Source organism: Phodopus roborovskii, unplaced genomic scaffold (genome assembly GCF_943737965.1).
Source record: "Phodopus roborovskii unplaced genomic scaffold, PHOROB, whole genome shotgun sequence".
In the NCBI taxonomy this organism is placed as follows: domain Eukaryota; kingdom Metazoa; phylum Chordata; class Mammalia; order Rodentia; family Cricetidae; genus Phodopus; species Phodopus roborovskii.
The window spans coordinates 2,070,069-2,093,928 of record NW_026126613.1 but is presented as its reverse complement, the minus strand read 5'-3'; the positions used below and the strand labels follow the sequence as shown (position 1 = coordinate 2,093,928).

The following is a 23,860-nucleotide window of genomic DNA, read 5'->3' as shown; positions in this document are numbered from 1 at the left end:
CCCAGCTCTGCTTTACAGCCTTTCAATTTTGAGCCAGCCATTACTTGGGTACCTCACCTCGAAACTGATAAAGCTGGCATTCCAATTAGCAAAATCAGGGCTCCTTTGCTGGCTACTGAGGCACCCGCTGCCAGTCATCTCAGCGGCTCTTCCACTGGAAAGCATCGACTCAGACATCACATCTGTGACACTAATTTGGCCCTTAGAAGACCGAGATCTTAGAAATGAAACCACGCACGACCTTTGAGTCTGACCCAGCACAGACCAGGAATGTAGGGCTACGAGACACAGAGCTTTGACAAGGGCACGAGGTGGTAAAGGGAGGGTCAAAGGACCACACTTCACAAGCGACTCCAGATCTGCCAGGAATCATAGGGCATACACAGAGCCCTTTGGCGCCAGTGTCTCGCACCTGTAAAATACAGATGACAGTCATTGAGTCTTTGTCCTATCATAAGCCGTCAGGTGTGTGCTCGCCTGTCCCCACCCCTCGGGACTGACTGCAACCCTGACCTTGCAACTGGGCTCTGCAGCTTAAACTTCACTCCTCTGAGCCCTGCGGAGGCGGCGTGAGCCCTGCGGGGGGCCATTGGTACAGACCCCTGCCTTCCGGTGTGGGGGGGGGGGCCGCGGTTGGGGGTGGAGCAACCGGGCAGGTTCCCGAGCACCGAGGGCAGCAGCAGGCTCGGAGCCCCGTGGCTGTCACCGGCGAGAGAGAGAAAGAGAGAGAGAGAGAGAGGGAGGGAGAGAGAGCCGACTGTAGGCGGCTCCTTCCTGTGCAAACTTTTCTGTGCTCTTCCTCCTCCCGCGCTGCGCACCGCTGCCTGCGGCCGCCTCCCCGCCCTGCCAGCCGGCCGGGGGCTCCACGCGGGGCCGCAGCGGACAGCGCAGCACTCTGCGCCGGCCGCACCCTGACTGAGCTCGCTCCCTCCCGGCGCTTAGGACCGATGGCGGAAGCCGGCAAGAGCCCTGCGACGTCCCCGGACGAGCCAGCCGGCCAGGAGGAGACGGCTGCGGCTGCGGCGGCGGCGGCGGCGGCGGCGGAGGATCTGGACCCCGAGCCCGACACTCTGGGCTCGCCGGTGCCTATCTTGCGCTGGGTACCCGGGGACCCAAGCCCCCGCGGCCGTTCCCAGAGCGACCTGTCGTCCGCCTCGAGCAGGGGCCGTCCGCTCCGAGTCCACATGTCCGGCTCAGGTAAGGATGTCGCGGGATGGTCTGGGGTGGCCCAGGGAGGGCTAGCCACGGGCAGGTGGCAGTCGCCGCCGTGTGGCTACCGTCCCTGGACGCCCCGCGGGCAGCCGTGGGGGGGGGGTGGGGACCGAGAGCAAGGACCAAAGCTTGCCGTCCGCACATCGCCCTCTCCAGCTGGGCTGCAGGAGCTTGGGGTCCCTCGGCCGAGGGACAGGCTCCCGGTGGGTGCGCCCAAGTGGGTGCGCCTCTCTCCTGCGCCGGTGCAGCGCGGCGCGGTTTCCGCGGGTTTCCCCGGACTCCCTGTCCGCTGTGCGGCGCCAGGCGGCACCGGTGTTGGCTTTGGTCCTTGGGCTAATTTGGTGCTTGGGCTAACCGGTCTTGGCGTGATTGTGGTCCCTCAGAAGGGTGTGGTCCCCTCACTTGAGGGGTTAGGATTAGTACCGGGTTTGGAAGCTCTGGCCGCCACTCATTCCAGTTTCTGAAAGAGACATTTCTTAGCGGGCTTGCTGGTTACAGGACCTGGGGTTAGAGTTTCCCTGACTGTGAGAACCCATGGAGGTGTTAATGAGACTTTGGCCTGGCTGTGTATGTATATCTGCTTCACTCTTCTCTGGGAAGCCTGGAGCCAGTAGGGTTGCTGCAGAGGAAGGCCCCTGTGTCGTGTCCTGTGAGGACTGGCAAAAACCAGGAACTTCCCTGAGGCCTGATGTTGCCCAGGCTGTGCTGTGTGATGGAGGACTGATCGCTTAACTGCATCTCTCATATCTCAGTGGTTAATGTGGAACCATCGGGTGGTGGTGTATCATGTGGAGACGTTAGGTGAATTAAGTCATTATTTAAATATCCTAAGAACTGGAGAACCTTTGTCTTTTAGTCCAGCCAACTGTCCAGTTTCCAAGGTTGTTTTATAATTTCCAACCTGTGAAGGCTGCGCCTAAGGTGGGGAATTAGTCATGGATAACATGAGAACGACCAGCTTCAAGAAAGAGCTTGCTGAAGCGAATTGCAACCCTCCACCCCCCCATACATAAGCCCCCTGCATCTTCCCCAGCTCTGGGGTCATGTCTTCCTTGACACCCCTCCCCCATTTATTAATTGTGTACGTGCACATGCAGGCACACCTCGGAGTGCGTGTAAAAGTCAGAGGACAATTTGCTGGGCCTTTGTGATGGAGCCCAGATCCTCAGGTGTGGGGTCAAGTACCCTTACCCACTGAGTCTTCTTCCTAGCCTTGTCCCTCGTCTTAAACTCAACCTCATTTCTACCCAACGCCAATTCTAGTTTGTAAAGAGCACATTTCTGTCGTCTGTCTCCATTTGAGCTACCTAACTCTGTTCCACACCAGAACTGTTTTCTTTTGTTGATATGGTCTTCCGTATCCAGTGTGTTCAGGGAGCACTGACAGTGTTTCTGTTCTGATTTTGAAGATTACCATGGATAGAGGCCATCAGAATTATTAAGTTCAGGTTGTGTGATGTTCACCCCCAAAGAATCCTCTCTGGATTCTTCCTCTGAATTTATTCTGTGGAAAGTGTTGAATGGAAAAAAGCATTTTGCCATCTGCTTTGGGGTCAAACAGAATGGAACTGTAGATAATCTTCATGGGCTTTTTAAAAAGATTAAAGGATTAACCATTCCAATGACCCGAAGAGACAGGTGACTGTTAGTTTAGTTGGTGACTGTAGATAAATAAACATAATTGTGTCTCAAGTTTTTGTTCCCAAACATAGGAATTAAAGCTGCGTGAAGGAGAATAGCAGTGAGAAATTTAAATGTGCATGGGTGCATATGTGCTATGTGACAATGACAGGGGAATCAGGCTTTCCCAAATCAATATAATGGATATTAGGAAGTGCCAGCTTCCAAATCATTTGTCCCCCACAGCACAGCGTATTGGTGCTCAGGAAGGAGAGTGAATTTCTTTCAGGAAGCTTTGGGTCTTGTGGTGGTCTGAATAGGACTCATGTGTTTGGATGTTTGGCCCATAAGGAGTGGCATTTTTAGGAGATGTGGCCTTGTTGACGTCGTTTATAGTCCCAGGGTCCATCTCATGGATTCTGCTATGATTGTATCAGGTGCAGCTGGGCATTAGGTGACTCAAAGGCATAGCCACACACGAGGCTTGCTTTCTTTTGGTTCTGAAGCATTGGAATACTGTGATCAGAGTTGGTCTGAGCAAAAGGAAGCTTGAAGCATGGATGCCTGCTCATTTCTCTCACACTCATCCTCTGCCATCTCCCCCCCCAAAGCATTTTTCCTTGTGTCCAGTCCTGATTCAGCGAGCTCTTCCTGTAGGATCATTTCTAATTGCTGTGGAATAATCCTTTTGTACACTCTTAAGAGTTAATCCCCCGGTGTTAGTCCATGATGTTGGATGAACATTAAGCAAGGAGAGAAATCATCTTGGGCAATGCCATGGAGAGCAGAGGGAAGAGAAAGAGGGAATTTTCTTCTCGGGTTATCAGACAATACTTACTCCAAGACAAATAACCAACCCGTCATCCCACCTCTCATCCTAGCTTTTGGTCCACCTTTGAGACTCAGCCCCTAAAATTGCCAACTGCTGCAATTAGGGTTCAATGCCAATCCTTTTTAAGGGCCTACTTAGTGCTAGCAGTGTATGGAGACATCCTAAGAGCCCCTGCTTTCCTCATTGTCCTGGGTTATCACCGGATTTTCTAAAGGAAAGCATCTCACCCTTTGGGGCTATTTATTTAACCTGTGGATTCAGGAGCAGATTTTCCCAGAGAAGACACATGCATTTCATCAACAAAATCCATAGTTTCATAATTTAAAATCCATATAAAATGGGTAAAAGCCCCACTATTTTTGAATTTTAAAAGCTCAGACTGATTTTTGACTTTTTATTTGTTTATAAACTCACAGGTCTTTGGGGTTAACAAACCCTGGACTTCTAAAATCTAATGTTTCAGTAAAACAATTTTCAAAAATGAAATCTTGAAATGAAGTTCTCACAGAATGCACTCTTAATTTTTACTCCAACCTTGCCAGTATTATTCCTCACTCAGAATTTTACTGGAATGAGCTGTTTCTGAGGTGTTTTTCTCACAAGGATGTTCAATAAGCAGAGGCTGCCAGGATACCACGCAGGTCGTATCCCTGTCAATAGCTCCAGCAAGGGACAGACACTGTTTTGGTTCCATGACTCACTCTTGTCCAGAACATGACGAAGATCTCTGGGCTGGGCAGAAGTACACCAGGCTAGCAACAGAAGACACCTGCTAACTTCACATCTGAGTAATTCAGAATGCAGGGGATTTGTGTCTGTCAGTTTTTGCCAAGTAGTGGGTATCTGGTCTTCAGTTTACTTTCTGCCTTTGCCTGGTCATAGAACAATAAGGCTACCTGGCTGGCAAAGGTAGGGCAGTTTGGACAGTGTCAAAGCAGGCTGGGTACCGGAGGACTGACATCCAGGCCACCTCCCACCATTGTCGTTCTAGGCATCTGGTGTAGACATATGCACCCAGCCCATCCTCATCTCGGCAGCTGGGCCAGTAAACTATTGCCCAGCCAGAAGGTGGGCCTTCCATCTTCTCACACAAGCATCGGGCGAGCTCAGGGAACCCCATAAAAAGCCTGTTTCACATGTGAGTAAGTTGGTCCCTTCTCAGTCAGGGTACACTTGACCTGGGTCCAAACCAAGGCAGGTGTCAGGAATTTAAGCAAGCAGTTCCTCTTTCTCTGTCACTTTCTTAAGGCTGTTATGACTTCAGCAGGCGTACAGTGTCTGCTTGCCTCTCTGCAGGCAGGGGTTCTTCCTCTCTAGTTTGAGCCCCTTTCCTGCCCTCATACTGTTGTAACACACTGCACGGGCACTCTACCCACCCCTGGGACACCCAGACCCTTCCTTCTGTGAGCTCTCGAGTCTGTGGTTGCCTGAGGAAGAATTCTTTGTTCAGATTCATAAGAAAGACGTTTCAAGCAGGGTGTAGATCACAAAGCACAGTGGAGCCTGTGGATTAGCTTCCATTGTGAGATGCCCATCCAGTCCCAAGCTGGAACTAAGCATGTGTGTTGTCCGTCCATCCGTCCATCCATCCATCCATCCATCCATCCATCCATCCATCCATCCATCCATCCAGTCTTTCATTCAGCTGGTGTTCCTTGACATCACTGGATGACAGGTACTACTCTAGGCACAGGGCTCATGGCAGCCAGCAGTATGATTCTGCAATCTTGGATGTAAGACTTTTAAACACAAAAGCTCTTTGGAATGGGTATGGAAGCAAGAGACAGTGTTTCTCTAGGGATCAAAGCCATGTGGCATGCATTATGGGCAATATGTTACCTGATGGTGGCAGTCATCTATAAGCTCGGTGCCTTCTACAGCGTAGTCTAGCTACACCAGCCATCTTGCTGTGGCTCAGAGACTGGTGTGGAACTGGGCACTCATTCTGCTGAAAGAGGTAAAACTCATGTGCCAAACACACAGGCAGCAAAGACACCCACAGCCTAGCGGGGGAAAGAGGACAATACACTAAACATGGCACAGTAAGAAAGTATGAGCTAGGATCAGGGCCCTGTGGCCAACTGTGAAAAGAGCTTGAGAAAGGTCCTCCAGAAGGGTGTCACAGAGACCATGACACCTACACACACACACACACACACACACACACACACTCCATACAACCCATGCACACACATACACACACCTACACACAATATTCCATACACACCCATGCACACCCATACACACCCACTCTATACACACCCATACACACCCATACACACACTCCATACACACCCATGCACACACATACACACATACACACACCTACACAATACACTCCATGCACACCCATGCACACCCATACACACCCATACACACACACCTACACACACACCTAAACACACACTGCATACACACCCATGCACACACATACACACACCTACACAATACACTCCATGCACACCCATACACACAACATACACACCCATGTACATATACACCTATACACACATGCTCCATACACACCCATGCACACCCATACACACCCACTCTATACATACCCATACACACCCACACACACACACTCCATACACACCCATGCACACACATACACACATACACACACCTACAAATACACTCCATAACCACACATGCACACACATACACACACTATACACACCCATGCACACACACACACCTATACACACATGCTCCATACTTACCCATGGACACACATACACACACATACTCTATACACACCCATGCACACACATACACACACACCATACATACCCATGCACACACACCTATACACACATACTCCATACACACCCATGCACACCCATACACACACACCTACATATACTCCATACACACCCATGCACACACATGCACCTATACACACTCCATACACACACATACACACACCTACATACACACACTCCATACACACCCATACACACATACACACACTCCATACACACCCATGCACACACATACACACATACACACACACTCCATACACACCCATGCACACACATACACACCTACACACACTCCTCTCCGTACACATCCATGCACACACATACACCTACACACACACTCCATATACACCCATGCACACTCATACACACACACCTACATACACACACTCCATACACACCCATGCACACTCATGCACACACACCATACACACCCATGCACACACATGCACCTACACACATACTCCATACACACCCATGCACACACACACACCTACACACACCCCATACACACCCATGCACACATACACACATACCTATACACACACTCCATGCACACATACATACCCATGCACACTCATACACACACACCTACACACACACTCCATGTACACACACCTATGCACACACATACAAACACTCCATACACACCCATGCACACACATACAAACACACTCCATACACACCCATACACACACTTACTCACACTCAATACACACCCATGCACACACATACACACACCTATATACACTCCACTCCGTACACACCCATGCACACACATACACCTACACACACTCCATACACACTCACGCACACACACCATACACACCCATGCACACACATGCACCTACACAATAATCCATACACACCCATGCACACACACACCTACACACACTCCATGCACACATACACACCCATGCACACACATACACACACACCTACACATACTCCACTCCATACACACCCATGCACACTCATGCACACACACCATACACACTCATGCACACACACGCACCTACACACACACTCCATACTCACCCATGCACACACATACACACACACTCCATACACACCCATGCACACACATACACACACTCAATACACACCCATGCACACACCTACACACACTCCATACACACCGTGCACACACATACACACACACCTGCATACACACTCCATACACACATACACACCTATGCACACCCATACACACACTCTCCATACACACCCATGCACACATCTACACACACCATGCACACACACTCCATACACACCCATGCGCACACATACACACACACTCCATACACACCCATGCACACACATACACACACTCAATACACACCCATGCACACACCTACACACACTCCATACACACCATGCACACACATACACACACACCTACACACACTCCATACACACCATGCACACACATACACACACCTACACACACTCCATACACACCATGCACACCTGTGCACACCCATACACACACTCTCCATATACACCCATGCACACATCTACACACACCATGCACACACACTCCATACACACTCATGCGCACACATACACACACACCCACACACACTCCATATACACCCATGCACAAACATACTCCATACACACATGCACATCCATGCACACACATACACACACCTACACACACACTCCATACACACCTATGTACACACACACTCCATACAACCCATGCACGCACCTACACACACACACACACACACACACACACACACACACACCACTCCTTCACACATACCCCCCACACACTTTCTCTTTCTTCCTCTCTGCAGAAAGTAGAACCTAAACATGGCGCCGGACGCATGGAGGAAGGGAGTGCTTGGGAAAAGAAACACTACGTTAAGGTCTGAGACAACTGTCATGCCTAGAGTCTGGTTTTTGCTTGGTGCAGAGAGGAGGAAAAGGATGTAACAGGAGTGGCAAGGCCAGAGTCCGAGGGGGCTGTGTCTGACTGCTCATGGAAGTCCACTGCAAGGGGCATTCGTGTGGCGTGGCGTTTGTGAGTCTGATGGAAATACGGTCTGGACTTGTCTCTACGTGTCCCAGGAGAGGCCCTGAAGACAGTGGAATGGTACAGGCAAAGCAGACAGGATGTTGGCTTATCTTCCCTGTGATCTTGGTCATGTTCCTTCCCCTCCCTGTACTTGACTTCCTTATAGCTGACCTGGAAACGATTCGTAAGAGTGACACCTTGCTTACTGGATGACTGTGGGGGTGAAAGGTGAGAAAAGAGACCTTGGACTTTAAGGTTCTGGGTAAAGTGTGTCCTTTGGCATACTTCTATTGAAAGTTGCTTCAGGTGCCTTCACTGAATGCATGGTCTCTCACCTTTCATATGCTGTGAGAGCATCACAAACAGACTCAGTCTTTCCTTAGTTTTGCCGAGTTGGTGCCTAGGATAGGACCTGATACATACAGGGCATACAAGTGCCTGCCACATATCTAAGGCACCGATGAATGGATTAACTAGGTCAGTTCTTTTAAAATCAAACATCTGTCAAAAAGTAGCCTAAAGTGCACACACACACACACACACACATATGCACACACACACACATATACACACTGCACACACACACAGACACACATACCATCAAGTTGAACTTTTGATTTCCAAATATTTTAAAACGAAAGAGTCAAGTAAAATGTTTCAATTTTTTTTCAGAGCTACTCATAAGCTAACTAGGTCTTCCAGGGGGAAGGGCTCATTGCACAAGGCTCACCTGGTCACAGCCACAGGAGAAAGTTTGTGGAGAGGAAGTCATGGCTCTCTGTGTCTCCTGAGGCCAGTGGAGATGGAATCCTAGACACAGGGACTCTGCAGGCTCCTGGGAACACTGGGCTGGTATCAGATCCCAGACTGTGGGCAAGGAGGGTCAGGAGGCAGCACACTGTGTCTAACGCGGTCTTGATCTGTCTGCACACACCACAGGCCCCATCTTCACAGCAGCCCCTTTAGAGATAAGGAAGCTGGGTTTTAAATGGTGGAGGAGGATGCTCATGTCCCTTAAATAGCAGGGAAATATGGGAGGGACACAGACCCATGTCTTCCTGACTTCAAAATGCATGCTCTTTGGCTCGTGGGCGCTGGAATTATCTGCCATTCCCTCATAGAAACAGCTCACACATACCCCCAAGGAAAAGAAGAAAACTGCATTATGCTTTAAGACTCAAAAATAACCCATGAGGGAGAACATCACGGTGGGCAGCTCTTGGGACTGAGGCGATGGCTGAGTGACTGAAAGTGCTTGCCCAGCGAGGAGAGAGCCCAAGGAACTCCCATCATCTGTGTAAGTGCTGGACACAGATTAGTCTCTATAGCCTCATCTCCCACTCCAAGCTGGGAGGCAGAAACAGGATGCCCAGAAGTGTGCTGCGGTCCACAAGATGATACAATGAGATTACAGAGACAAACTCACCAGGCTACCCTTTGGAATTCCGCTGGGGAGAAATCCCCATTTGCAAAGCTTTGGGGATGCCTGCCTTTTGAATAGTTGCTGTCATCCCTGTAAAACCCTGTGAAACCATAGCGCTCTCCCTTTTCCATAGTGGGAGTCGTCTCACCAAAACCCTTTCACCGAAGAATAAAGAACCATGAGAGGAATGCATGTGTGAGCTGGTTTGTTTCCTTTTACTTTCAGATTCCTTTTTGCCAAGCCTTACCAGCTTGCTGTAAGCCCCTAGCCTGGACCCTGAGAGAGCATAAAGGCTGGAACTTGAATCATTAGAAGTGTGCAGCCCATAGCCAGGCATATGCAGTGCAATCCATCAAAACTATCACAAACACAAGGGGAGTGCAAACACTAGAGACTTGGTCTCCACATGTGTCCTTAGCATGTGCACTCACATTCACACATGTGAATCCACACACACACGAAAATGCACAAACACACACTTGACACACATGAATATATAAATATACATACATACACACACACACACATATATATATACACACACATGAGTACCCAGAAACACACACTTGACACACACACACACATGAATACACACAAACACACACTTTACACACACACACACACACACACAAATCAGAAGTTCTTCTGCCATAGCTTACTGGCTGTCCACTTTAAGGTACATGCAACATGTCAAATTATAACAATAGTGTCAGGCCAGTATTGTTCAGGGATCACTAATTAGATCCATTCTTTTAACCGAAAGCTACTCAGTCTTAGAGTTATGAGCACGACTCATGTGTAAGCACCATAGCACGTCTCAAAGTTCAAACGTACTTTCAGTTACGGCGAGGCTCAGGAAAAAATAAAAAACAAAAAACACTGAGCCAGCTTGGGCGGATGAGTCATAATCTTTGATCACACTAGCTGAAATTTGCACAAAGAGGCAGGCTCTACTGGCTTGCTTTAGAAAAGTTGGTGAGCCTAACTCACTTTATGACCAACGAGCTAAATCTTGACATTTATAACCCTTACTTTGCAAGTTTCTCAGTGCCTCTGTGAACAAAAAGAACAAGAAAATTAACCATTACTTCTCTGCCCTAACAGGAAGAACCTTAAGACTTCTGAAAATGGCAATGCGCCCTTTTCGACCTCTGGACTGTGGGTCAGGAGTCTCGAAGGCCCCGATAGGCTTTTGCTCTGCATCAGTACTCATATTCTCTTTTGGTTGTGAAGCAAGTGAATGATGTCCCTATCTTCTTCAGTGTTCATGTGTATTTCCACTACCTGAGTGCTAGGCTGGTCCTCTTCAAGGGTGGAACTTCTCTTAAATAGTCATTTAAGTGGGCTAAACATTAATAATCAAGGTGTTTTTAAGTTCTTCTTCCACAATGTGCTAGGCTCCATGATTCTGGATTTCGACTCCAGAAGACTCAGCAGATAGGCATGATGATAAAAAAATTCTGTTTGATTTAATATGTGAATCTTTCTTTCATAGTTGGTCTATCAGAGGAGTACATGCTTATTCCAATTATAATATTACTGGTCACAACAGTATTTGACATCCAATACTGTCCAGTGCACTGCTTTGCCTAAGAAAATTTGTGACTGATTGAGTATGATCTCTTACTTTTTAATGTGTTTGTCTATTTTGGGATCTCTCTCTCTCTCTCTCTCTCTCTCTCTCTCTCTGTAGTTCATGGCACATGTATAGAGGTCATAGGACAACTTGTAGGAATTGGTTTTCTCGTCCAACCATGTGGGTCTTGGGGACTGAACTCAGGTCATCAGCGAGTGCCTTTAACTTCTGAGCCACCTCAATGGCCCTGTCCACCTTATTTTTGAGACAGCCTCTCTTTGGCCTGGAGCTCATCCATTAGGTTAGGTTGCTTGGCCAATGAGCCTCAGAAACCTACCCATCTTATCCTACCTCAGTGCTGAGGTCCCAAGTGCATACCACCATGCCCAGATTATTACTTTCTAAAGATGAGTTCTGAATATAGACTTCAGTTTCCTGTGCTTGTAAGCCTGACACTTTATCAAGGGAACTATCACCCCAGTGTGACAGCTGTTTTTGCTCTCTGATATAGGTTATAATTCATTGTAGCTCTTTGGATCCTCCTTTAAGAGTCACAGATTGCTGTCCCCAAGGAAGAGGTAAGTAGGCATTGCAGAAAGAGCGGGGGTCATGGCCATGAGGTGGGAATATCTTCCTGTGTCTTGTCAGAACTGTTTCGTGGTAATAACAGTTATTTGGATAGCTAGCTCTGCCACATCCTCAGCCCCCAGCCCCCAGAGTATATAAAGATTCAAGAGCACTTCCTGTGTTGAAGGCCTCCAGTTAGGAATTGCTAAGGGGGAGGCTGCTTCTCCCCCATCACCTTATACTTCTAGAGATTTCTCTCTCTCTCCCTCTATCAGTCTGCCCACTAATGCAGTTATTTCAGTGCATATGAATTGCTATAATAAAAGTGACACAGACTATTAAAACAACACAGATTTCTTCTCATAGCTTTGGAGGCCAGGAAGTCTCAGTAGATTGGTTGTGACGTGGAACTCAGTTCACGTGATATCAAGCTATCAGTCAGCCACTACCTGAAGTGCTTATCATATGTATATAGGAGCAGGTAAAAACCTGATTCCTAAATGTCCTAAAATGAGAATATAGCCAAGTAGTTCTGTATTTGCTTTTTCAGAGCTGCATCATGAACTAACTTGGTCCCCAGGGGAAGGAAGGGCTCATTGCACAAGGCTCACAGCCACAGGAGAAAGTTTGTGGAGAGGAAGTCATGGCTCTCTGTGCCTCCTGAGGCCAGTGGAAATAGAATGCTAGACACAGGGACTCTGCAGGCTCCTGGGAACGCTGGGCTCGTACCAGATCCCAGACTGTGGGCAAGGAGGGTCAGGAGGCAGCACACTGTGTCTAACGCGGTCTTGATCCATCTGCACACACCACAGGCCCCATCTTCACAGCAGCCCCTTTAGAGATAAGGAAGCTGGGGTTTAAAAGGCGAGTCAGGACATCCATGTCCCTTGAGTGCAGGGACGTGCTGGACTCAGACTCACATCCTCCAACCTCAAAGTATACACGTTTTGCTCATGTATATCTGGGTGTGTATCTGTCACCCCTCATGGACACCACATCAACACGGAAACAATGACACCAGAGTCATAAGGCTTTGCCAATACCATTGTGTAGGGGCCTGCTTCCTAGTTTATGGATGGCTGCCTTCTTGATGTATGGTCACGTAGCAGAGAGATTAAATAGGATTTCCTTTATGGATTCTAAGCCCATTCATTAGTGAGACACACTCCAGAGTTCTTCTCATCCCAGTTACCTCTCAAATACCTCACATCCTGATAGCGTTGCATGAGAGAGCAGAGCTTCAACATTTGGATGGTAAGGGGTTATAGACCATTATTCCATGATGCTATCTGTATTTTCCATTCACCCATCCATCCCAGAGTGTTCTGCCTCTGTATACATGTGTTACTATCAAAGCTAAATCTACCTGTCTTCAATTCAGACTAGCGGTGAGCTTCACTGGGGATCTTGGATTCCAACTCGAATGTAGCCAGAGCCAAAGAGCCCAGCTCTCTTGTCAAACCTATGTTCGGATGTGGGACATGTGTTGGTGATGAATCCAAGTGGTTATACAGAGGGGAGTTCTTGAATGGCAGGTGGAAGGGCCAAAAGCTAACGAGAAACCTTCATTGCTTCCTGCCCAGAAGGCTGGGAAGCCCTGGCTTCCCGGAGGCATAGATGTCACCAAGAAAAGCTGGACATCTACCATGGCGAGAAAGAGGGGAAAGAGTAGACTAAGAAATCTGTTTTGATACAAGTACGTCTTTATAGCACAGTGGGTATTCCTTCACACAGTGTGGCCTTTGGAGGTTTGAGGATGCAAACAAGGATGGAGATGTTCTATGGGACGACAAGATGAGAATAGGATGGGTGATAGATGCCATTGGCTGAGGTGCAGACTGGAGTCACCCTTTGAAATATGGGTCATAAGAGTCAAATTTTATGGTTTGAGTATCAGAAATATCTCAGGAGGTCTTCATGAAGCTCAATATTTTCCCTCCCTGGATATAATGTTCTTCCCAGTAACCCCATCCTAGCCTGTTTGGTACCTGTTGCCATGAAACCATTTACATCCTATTTTCATTTAGAGTAGCTCTTGAAGGCATTTTGCTAGGCCTCCCTATTACTTTAGGGGGTTGAGCCTGTGTCTTTCTCCAAATGGAGCCCCATGCAAGTAAGACTGATTTAGACCTTTGCCCTTTGGGGACCATAACATCTGGTTGGTGATCTGACTTCAAGGACCTGTTCAGGCAGCGAAATGGCATTCTTCTGGCTTCATTTGATCAGATACATCTCAACAAGGATTGGAGTTGGCATGCGGTTGCATATGGTAACCCAGATCAAGATTTGAGGGCATTCACTGGAAGGGCTGCCCCTTGGGCAGCTGACAAATCCCCAGAAGGCTGGCAGCTCAGAACGCTCTGGGGCCTTTGCCAGTATGAAACTAGAAAGGTTTGTCCAAGTACAGGAACATTCCAGAGGGAGCCTGCAGCTACCAAGCAACTTCAAGGGAAAAAAGTGTTCTGAAGCCTCTGGTGCTGGGAAAATCCGCCTTGTGATTCGGGCTGTGCATACAAGGGTCCTCATCACACCACTCCCTCTCAGGCCACCTGACTCCTTGTCTTGCTTCCCCTGCTGCATGAACCTTCTTGAACATTTGCTTTTCGAGTCTTCTTCCTCCCAAACCTCTCTTCAGTCCATGTTTCGGGGCCTCGCTTATGTTAGAGTATTGATGGGGAGGGGGAGGGGTTGTCTCAGTCTGATTCAGCTGCTTCTTGTTCCTCACCCAGAGAGCACTAGATTAGGTGGAGGCGCCTGCTATTGGCACCCTGCAGCTCTAGGCTTTCGCTGTTTACTTCAACTTGCTGGGTTTGGATTTGGGGTTAAAGAAAATCTCAGGTAGACTCAGCTGGCCTCAGACTCCCTATGCAGTCCCGGAAGAACTTGAACTCCCGACCCACCTCTGAAGTAAGAGGGATTATAGACACGGGTCACCCACCATTCCTGGATTTCCTGGATTTGTTTCGTTTTTGAAGTAGGATTTTGCTTTGTGTCCCTGACTGGACTTCAACTGGTGATCCTCGTGAATGGACCTTCCATGTTCTGGGATTATAGCTAGGCATCATTAGGCCCAGCCAGCAATAAGCTTACCACAAGGGATGAGAAATGAGGGTCCTCGTTAGCTATGTCAGGAAAAGGCCACTGCTATCATGCCGTCTTCTGCTAGATGAGCACTGGAGGGTTGTTTCAGTATGTTTGTCTACCACGGGTCCCAGTTCAAGTTCTCCTGGGAGCTAGTGACAGTTATATAAAACAGCATTCATCATATATTGCTATGTTTGTGAAGCACCCAGACTCTTATTGAAATGTAACAGGTTTGGTGCGCGAATTGAACTTAGGAAGTTTCTAATGGGCTTCCGTGCTATCTCTTGTTATTGGCCCATGTTACACTTTGTGAGCCTGGCAGCTATTTGAAAGAAGGAGTCCTTCTTAGCACTAATTATACCGGGAGAAAACAATGATTCAAATTTATTCTTGGGTGGTCACACCACAGCTAACACAGTAGGTATCCATGACTCTAAAAGATGAGGGATCTGTTACCACCAAGAAGCAATTCACCAAGTAGATATCTTCTAGTTCAACTTACTTCTAACACTGCCCACCTAGAAATATAACACAACCCATGAATTGACGCCTTAGTCCCCAAGACCAAACCCCTTCAGACCCAGTCCTGAAACTGGGTACTTAGAACTTCTGGTGGGCCAGATAAAAATTGGGAGCCCATGCCATTCCCCTTGGATTCAATGAACTTACTAACTCTCTGGACTTGGGGGAATACTGTAATTACACCTAGAGTTCTTTACAGAGGATATGTCAAGGGCCACAAATGGATAGCCACGTGAAAGATATGTAGGACAAGATCTGGAAGAGCCTGGGGACAGGTCCTTCTGTCTTGTGGAGTTGGAGTGTACCACCTTCTTCTTTGAGGATGAGTTTTCATTTGTCATCCTGCAAGCTGCCACAGGTTAGTCTATCAAAAGCCTCTGCATCCTGTCCAGTGGGGGTCCATGGAGATTTCATTGCATGTCCAAGGCTGATAGGGAAATCCAGAGAGGCTGGTACCCCTTTGCAAAGATGAGTATTTTGTGACCCATTATCAGAGATGATGGCAGGTTGGAATATTTTTTTATGGTTAGCTTCAAGACAGAGTGCTAAGGGAAGATTGGGAGGACAGAAATTCTAGTTTCTATGACCTTGCTCTAGAGAGGGAGGCATAAGCCAGGAACCATGTACCAAAGCCTTCATATCATATCATAATATTCCACTAATGCTCCTCTAACCTCTACCCGTCAAGACTCCCATGATGCTTCAAAGACCATTTCTGTTTTTTTGTTTGGCAAATTGAACAATGGAGTACTGGATCATAAGTGAAAGCCCTGGCGCTTTGGAGGGTGAGCCGTGGAATTTCTGTCTACAATAGGACCTTTTTCTTTTAAAAATGTCCATATGAATTGATTCCTGGGACTAAAGACTGGAGAGTTTTTAGCTCACAGGATTAAAAGCTGAGAGAAGATTTTCAAAAACAAAGATTAAGCAGGATGTCATGTCTTGTACCAATAATACCAACGGAGTCTGAGGCAGGAGAAATGCCAGATTTTGAGGCCAATTTGATCTATCTTGCAATATATATATTTTCTCAAAGAGGCAAAATTCCCATCTAAAATAAAGACTAAAATCTCTTAACATTAAAATTTTTAATTTTTTTAATTAAAATTCACTGAAAAGTCGAAACCCAGATCTGTCCTCTAAGATGATTGGGTACCCAGTTCATGAAATGTAAGGGTAAAAATGAGCAGTAGTGGAGAGGGTGCCTGAAGTGGCCTTCCCTTATAATCAGCAACTGTCATCACAGAGCTTTCATCCAATAATTGATGAAAACAGATGCAGAGATCCACAACCAAGCTCCGGGAATCCAGGAGAAGAGAGGGAAGAGGGAATACATGAGCAAGGGAGGTCAAGATCATGATGGAGAAATCCACAGAGACAGCTGAATCAAGCTCACAGAAACTCATGAACTCTAGAGTGACAGTTGTGGAGACTCCAGGGGACTGAACTAGGCCCCTACATATGGGAGACGGTTGGGTAGTTTGGTCAATCTGAGGGGCCCCTGGCAATAGGACCAGGATCTATCCCTGGTGCATGAGCTAGCATGCTGCAGCCCATTCCCTATGGTGGGATGCCCTGCTCAGCCTTAACGCTGCCGAGGGAGGGGGGTGCTTGGTCCCGCCTCAACTTAATAGGCCAGGCTTTGCTGACTTCCCATGGGAGCCCTTCCCCTTTGTGAGGAGTGGATAGGGATGGGCTGGGGGAGGCAGGAGGAGGGGTGGGAGGGAGAACTGTGATTGGAATGTAAAATGATATTAAAATAAATAAATAAATACGTGAAAAACAAAGAAAATGACTAAACAGGGGGGCGTTTTCCAGCTGCGGGACAGTTTGCATACTGAAGTTAGCCAATACTGAGGGAGGTTGAGGTCAAGGTTACTGACATTTTCAGCTGATGCTGAGATAACAGGAATGGAGGAGGGGGGCTCGGGAACTGGTGCCGGATGATGTGGATATGGACCTGCTTCTAAGGAAGGCGTAACTGTCACACACCCTAGCATCAGAGTGTTGGTGACAGGGAAAATAATGAGCGTTCTGTTGAATGTGCCTTGAGGCTAAAGTAAGAAGATGGGTTCCTTTGTCGATGGCGCTTGTGACGGTTTGAAAGAAAACGGCCCCCCGTAGGGCGTGGCACTATTAGGAAATGTGGCTTCCTGGAGTAGGCGTGGCCTTGTTGGAGGAAGTATATCCCTAAGGGGTGGGCTTTGAGGTCTCATTTGCTCAAGCTACACCCAGTGTGCACGAACTCCTGTTGCCTGCGGATCAAGACGCAGAGCCCTCAGCTGCTTCTCCCTCACCATGCCTAACGTCATGCTGTTGTGTCCTGTCACATCGGTAATGAACTAAACCTCTGAAACTATAAGCCAGGGCCAACTAAATGTTTTCCTTTATAGGAGTTTCCGTGGTCGTGGTGTCTCTTCACAAAAGTAAAAAGCCCAATGAAGACAATGGTTGATATTGTAACATCACTGGGAATGTCCTGGTCTGATGGCTATAATAATAATAATAATGATAATAATAATAATGATAATAATAATAATATAATAATACATGCTACAACTCCCAGTTGAGCACTTTGGCCTTCTGACAGTATCAATAATGTGGTACTTTACTAACATCTTAAATAGCTGTGTTTTCCTGCAGCAGAAATTTAATCTTTCATGTGAGCGTAGGTTCTCTCTCCTCTCTTTCAATGCATTGTCTGAGAGGCAGGATTCTGTCATCTCCATTGACCCCCAGTCATAGCATTATAAAGGATTTATTTCCTGAAGTCCATGATTACATTTGGAGATGTTCGTAGTCACCTGAAATATGATGCCCCCTCCTCTCTTTGTGTGTGTGTGTGTGTGTGTGTGTGTGTGTGTGTGAAGAAGGGAAAAATTTGCATGGATAGTTAGTAGCCCCATGGCCACCTAAGACAACTTATGGAGCCAACAACAGACACCTATGGTTTGCATCTGATGAAATTCTTAGCTGAGTTTTCTCTCTACCATGTTTTTAAAGATAAAGTCCCAAGCCTTGAACATGTTAAGTCCATGCTTTCCCCCAGATGGTAAACTGTGCAACGTACTGCAAAATAAAGTCACCAGCTGGGACTCTTGCTTCCAGCATGGGAGCCTGAAGACTTCTTTTCCCACTCAAACCCTAACCTGCAGTAACACAAGATTCCGTGTTGCCCCCTATAGGCTTATAGGTGGTACTGCAAGCTTAGAGGTGTCGATTTCCATTAAAAGCAACTAAGCTTTATAAAGGTAAGACTTGCAGTTACTTGACTTGGTTGCAGTACTGAACATTGGCACTTGCCAAGTGTTTAAGGACTTAGTGACACTGCCAGTTTTCTCCAGCTAGGGTTCGTTTATTCTTTCTTAAAGACTATTTTTTTAAAAAATTGTATGGATATGCCTGTGCAGGTTTGTGTGAGTGTGGGTTCCCACAAAGGCAAGACAAAGATACCCGTTTCCCTGAAGTGGGAGCTACAGGGGGTTGTGACATGGGTGCTGGGAACTTAACTCTGGTCTTTAGTGAGATCAATACACATTCTTCATGGCTGGGTCATCTCTCCATCCCCTCCATGAGGCTTTTTATGCAGCGAGGTCTTTTGTTTCTTTTGAAGCTCCCTTTCCCTCAGGGCTTGAGTTTGCCATCCATCAGAGAATCATCGATACATCAGGAAGCTCCATAGTGTGAGGCATCGAACCCTAAGACTAGGAGTACAATGGTGGCCCATGGTATCAGTTTTCATTGTTTGTTCATCTTCCCCCCCCCCACCCTGTGTCTATTAAAGTCAAGTAATTACCCTTCTATAGAACCTGGGACACAGGAAGATGACTAAATTGGGACTCTTCTAATGTTCAAGTTTCTCAGGGCAACCATTTTTAAGAGGGTTATGGCTTACCTGAGGTTCGTCTTGAGCTGTCAGGTTTTGCTCCATTCTTTATTGGCCAAAAAGAGATACCAACATTAGACTGGTAATATACAATAGTAATTCTAGCATTGGAGGCTAAAGCAGGAGGATTGTGAGTTCAAGACCAGCTTGGGCTATATATAAAGTTCAAAAATCATCATAGGTCATAAGAGACCATGTCTTAAAAATTCATGTCTCAAAAAATCAAAGGGAAAAAGAAAGAAGGAGAGAAAGAAGGGCAGAGAGAGAGAGAGAGATTTAAAGAAGTTTGGCTAGAGTTAGGTCAGGCAAAGAGTCATTGTCAAGGAAGAAAGACAACAAATAAAATAAAGACTATGGTATTGTGAAAACAGGAAAGCCAAGGATGGGGACAGTGCGTTAAGGTGAAGGCGGAGAGATCACCATTAAAGATGCTGAAAGCAAGACCCGCTGAGAAAGTGACATCAAATGAAGTCCCCAGAAAAGTGAGGATGGGGCCCTAGGGTAGCCAAGGAGAGGAAGACCCTGCAAAAGGAGGAACAAAGGAATAGGCCCAGAGGCAAGGGCAGATGCACATTTTTTTTTCTCAGTAATGAGCAAGGAATGAGGTAGAAAGTGACAACTGCGTCCTAAGGCCATTGCTTTCTTGGAATGAGACAGGAAACCAGTGCCTCTGAGCAAAGAGGTGCCATGTCCTTTGATGAGAAGCCAAGTCTGAGGGTTGACTCTTTCACTTTGGCCCATGCCAGCACAAGAGCGAATCCACAACTATGCAGAGTATCCCTTCTTAAGATAACTAATAGGCAGCAATTAGAAAACTAATTGAAAAGACTCGTTAACATCATGTGATGTTTCCTACATAACAACCAAGGGTTCCCCTTGTAAATGAATAAAACAGGTACCCTCCACTAATCCAGACCCAGCAAGTTACACATATGTACATTTGCTCCACTATGAGACACATTCTTAAAAAGTTCAGCCAATACAGATATGTATTAGATAAAAAGTGTAATTCTTGCATTTGCTAACCGCATTCCTAGAAAACCCAACTCAGGGTTGTCTTGACACATACACATGAAGAAATAGTTTTTTCCTCAAAATTTGGACACATACATGCACATTCCTTGGAAACAATATTTTTTATCCAGAAGTTTCTTCAGTATACCTCGATGTCAGTATAGGTGAGCATGCTCCATTCTCAAAATCTGCAGACAATCTGATGGTTAACTGTGTGTTTCCTATAAGTTCCTCCCTGTTGCAAGCATTCAACATTTCTGCAGACTTGTAGTAGTACAGTTGTATTGCTCGTTCTTTTCATGTCACATGTGACAAATACCCGAGAGAATCGACTGAAGGACTTCAGAGGTTCCTATCGATATCCATCTTACTCCACGATACTGGGTGGTGGTGAGGGCAACGTCCTTGTTGAAGGTTGTAGCAGAGCAAAGCCATTCACCTCCCAGGAGCCAGGAAGCAGAAAGGATGAAGCATGCGTGTGTTAGCAGGCTTCCTCCTTGCCCATTTTTGTTCCATCCAGCCTCCCCTCCCCAGTAGGATTTTCCCATCCACCTTAAGAGAGCATCTTCCCCGAAAGGCACTGTCTCACACACAATGCGCCTTTGGAAACACCCTCAGAGATGCCTCCGAAAGAGTGCTTTATTAGTCTCCAAGGGCTATCCCCACTCAGCTGAAATTAACCATCATGACTACAGTGTTGAGTGAGAGTTAGGAATACATACCTTTCTGCCTACATGGGCCTAATGCCTTGAGAAGACTCCCAGTCCATAGGCCACCTCTGGGTCCTACATTTGCACGCCCAGCAGAGTGCGAGAAGTTCTGTTTTCTCATCAGGACTGGATGTCATTAACATCTAAAGCTTCGATCGAGGCAAACTTTATTCCATAAAATGTGGGTAACCGTAATGATGACTTTACTCAGAACCAACTAACAAACAAAAACCCAACCAGGCTCAACTCTGACTACAACGATTGTCTTAGTTGCTCTTCTACTTTGTGATAAGACACCATAACCAAGACAGTTATGAAGAAAGCTGATGTGGGGGTTCATAGTTGTGGAGGATGAGGGGAGAGGGAGCAGGGGGCTGAAACAGAAAGTGAGAGCTCACATCTTGAACCACACACAGGAGGAGAAGAGTGTACCGGGATGGTGGGAGGCTTTTGAAACCTCAAAGTGCCCCTCCCCTCACCCTGACATACCTCCTAATCCTTCCCAAAGAGTTCCACCAACTGGGGACTAAATATTCAAACATGAGCCTTTGCGGGCCTTACTACCACGAGGAAAGAGAATTTGTAGCTAAGAGTTGGTGGCTGGAAAATCCCTGGGAGGAAACAGGAAGAACAGGGAACAGGAAGGGGAGGAAACAGAAGAGAGGCTGGTTAAGCCAACCTAGCAGTTCTACTGAACACAGATGGGGTTGACCAGATACCACTGTGGAAGAGGGGGAAAGTTCCTATTAACTGACTTAACTGGGTTCTTCGCTCCAATTGCTTCCTAAGAACATGTTAGACTTCTGCCCAGGGTGGGGAGGGTGAGGGACCAGTAATGCTCAATTTTGAACTAGGTGTGGGCATGCTTTTATTGGAGGTTACAGCCCAGCAAACTGCCACCACCAATGAACTTTATTCCTAAAAAAGAATCTTGGCTCCTAGCCCTAGGTGGCCCAGTGATGCTCAGCTTTGGGCTAGGACAGCTTCTCCTTGCCCCTCAAAGCCCGGTGCAATTGGAGTGTCTTTGGGGTGCTCATTCTGAACTAAATTAGTGGACCGCAGATTGCAGTTCTGAGGTCCAAAATAAAACACTTCTGCTTCTACAGTTTCTGTGTTTGAATTGATTTATAGCTGATGAGTCAATAGAAGGTTCTGGAGCCTAGCTGAAGTTTGGTCAAATGGGGGATCTTGGTCCCTGTCAGTGAAGGAAGTAAAAAGTTTTTTCTGTTTTGCGTTTCTCTGACCGCCATTGAATGGTTTGATGTTTAGCCATTTGTATTCTCAGCCTCTGAGGTCCTTTACTGCATATGTCTTTTTCATTTCTCCTGTGCGTTCTTCCTTAGCTCTTGATGTCTAGAGGATAATAGATAATTCTCTGGCTGCTATGTGAGTTGGAAATGTTTTCTAATTTTCCTATTTTGGTTGCTCTCACCTTGTTCTTGGTACTTTCTGTCACTCAGGCAAGAAATAAGTTTCCATGTGTGAACGTGCCTGTTTATACACACACACAGAGGATCTACACACACATGCCATATATGTCTATACTTTGCTTTGAAATGGCCTTCAATTAAAAAAAAAAAGTCTGGCTTTGATAATTCTTATCTTCCCTTTATGGTGTGGGAGGCTTCCTGCCTTGCTTGTCTGCACACTGAACACGAGCCTGCCCGAGCTTAATTTTAACTCAGAAAACAGGGCTTTTTCAGTCGGGTCATATTACTGTGAACACCTGTGAAATTGAGGCGCTTTTCTTGAGGGTGAGTTAAAATGTAGGACATCACCTTGCTGGAAGCAAAATCCTGTCGTTGGAATCCTCGCCATTGTGGGGATCTGGAGGTATGGCTTACTCAAGCTGTACCCTTCTGACACCAGCTGCTTCGGGTTCCTTGGCCTTCTCCCTCGATGCCTAGAGTCAGCTCTGAGACAGCTCGCTTAAATGACTGTTGAAAACTTACAGGGAGAACCCTCCCTTCCCCCCACAAGAGCCTTCTGGTCCTCTTATTCTCTCCCGTGATGACACTCAGCGAAGAGAGTTTACATCTTATACATCTGTCTGTTTTTCCTGCCTTTTGGATTGCAGGTTGCATTCTGAAGTTTGAAGCCCCAACAGAGGAGCAAATAAATATGCCCTCGTCTTCCACCATTGTAATGCTGAAATTGACTCGATCAGATGGTGCTGTCCCCATACCCCACCCTTTTGAGTGGCTTCTATTTCCTACTTGATGAAGTGAATTGTCTTGTGGCTTCTGTGAATGGGTTCCGCCACACCCACTTCCATCCTCCACACCATGCAGAGATTAAATCTAATTGTCACCCCAGGATGGTTTCCTGACATATGACCTAATCACAGACACAAAGAATTTAGGGCCCATTGACATGTAGCTTTTAAAAAAGTGTTTTCTCAAGTTGATGTTCCACAATTAAGTTATTTTTTTTAATTAACAAAAAAGAAAGAAAAGGAAAAAAGAGAAAGAAAAATTTAAAAATCTAACCTTTTACTCAGTAATTATCTGCTTGCGATGTTCCCTTGAAGGTTTGGAGCCATGGCCGAAAGGAGAGTGAAACTCGTGGTATTTAAGAAGTTGCTGCAGGGCCTTCATCAAGTAGACAATTACTGAAGTCCCTTGCT

The 23,860-nt window shown here is 46.8% G+C and overlaps 1 protein-coding gene across 2 annotated transcripts in view; it reads left to right on the top strand.

Moving 5' to 3' along the window:
* Positions 1–746: 746 nt before the first annotated feature.
* Phactr2 (phosphatase and actin regulator 2) overlaps positions 747–23,860 on the top strand; it is a 261,285-nt gene continuing 238,171 nt past the window's right edge. For both annotated transcript variants that reach the window (XM_051206153.1, XM_051206152.1), the window contains exon 1: positions 747–1,197. In XM_051206153.1, coding sequence (XP_051062110.1) covers positions 948–1,197 — 250 coding nt within the window. In that variant the 5' untranslated portion in view covers positions 747–947. The remainder of the gene's footprint in view (positions 1,198–23,860) is intronic.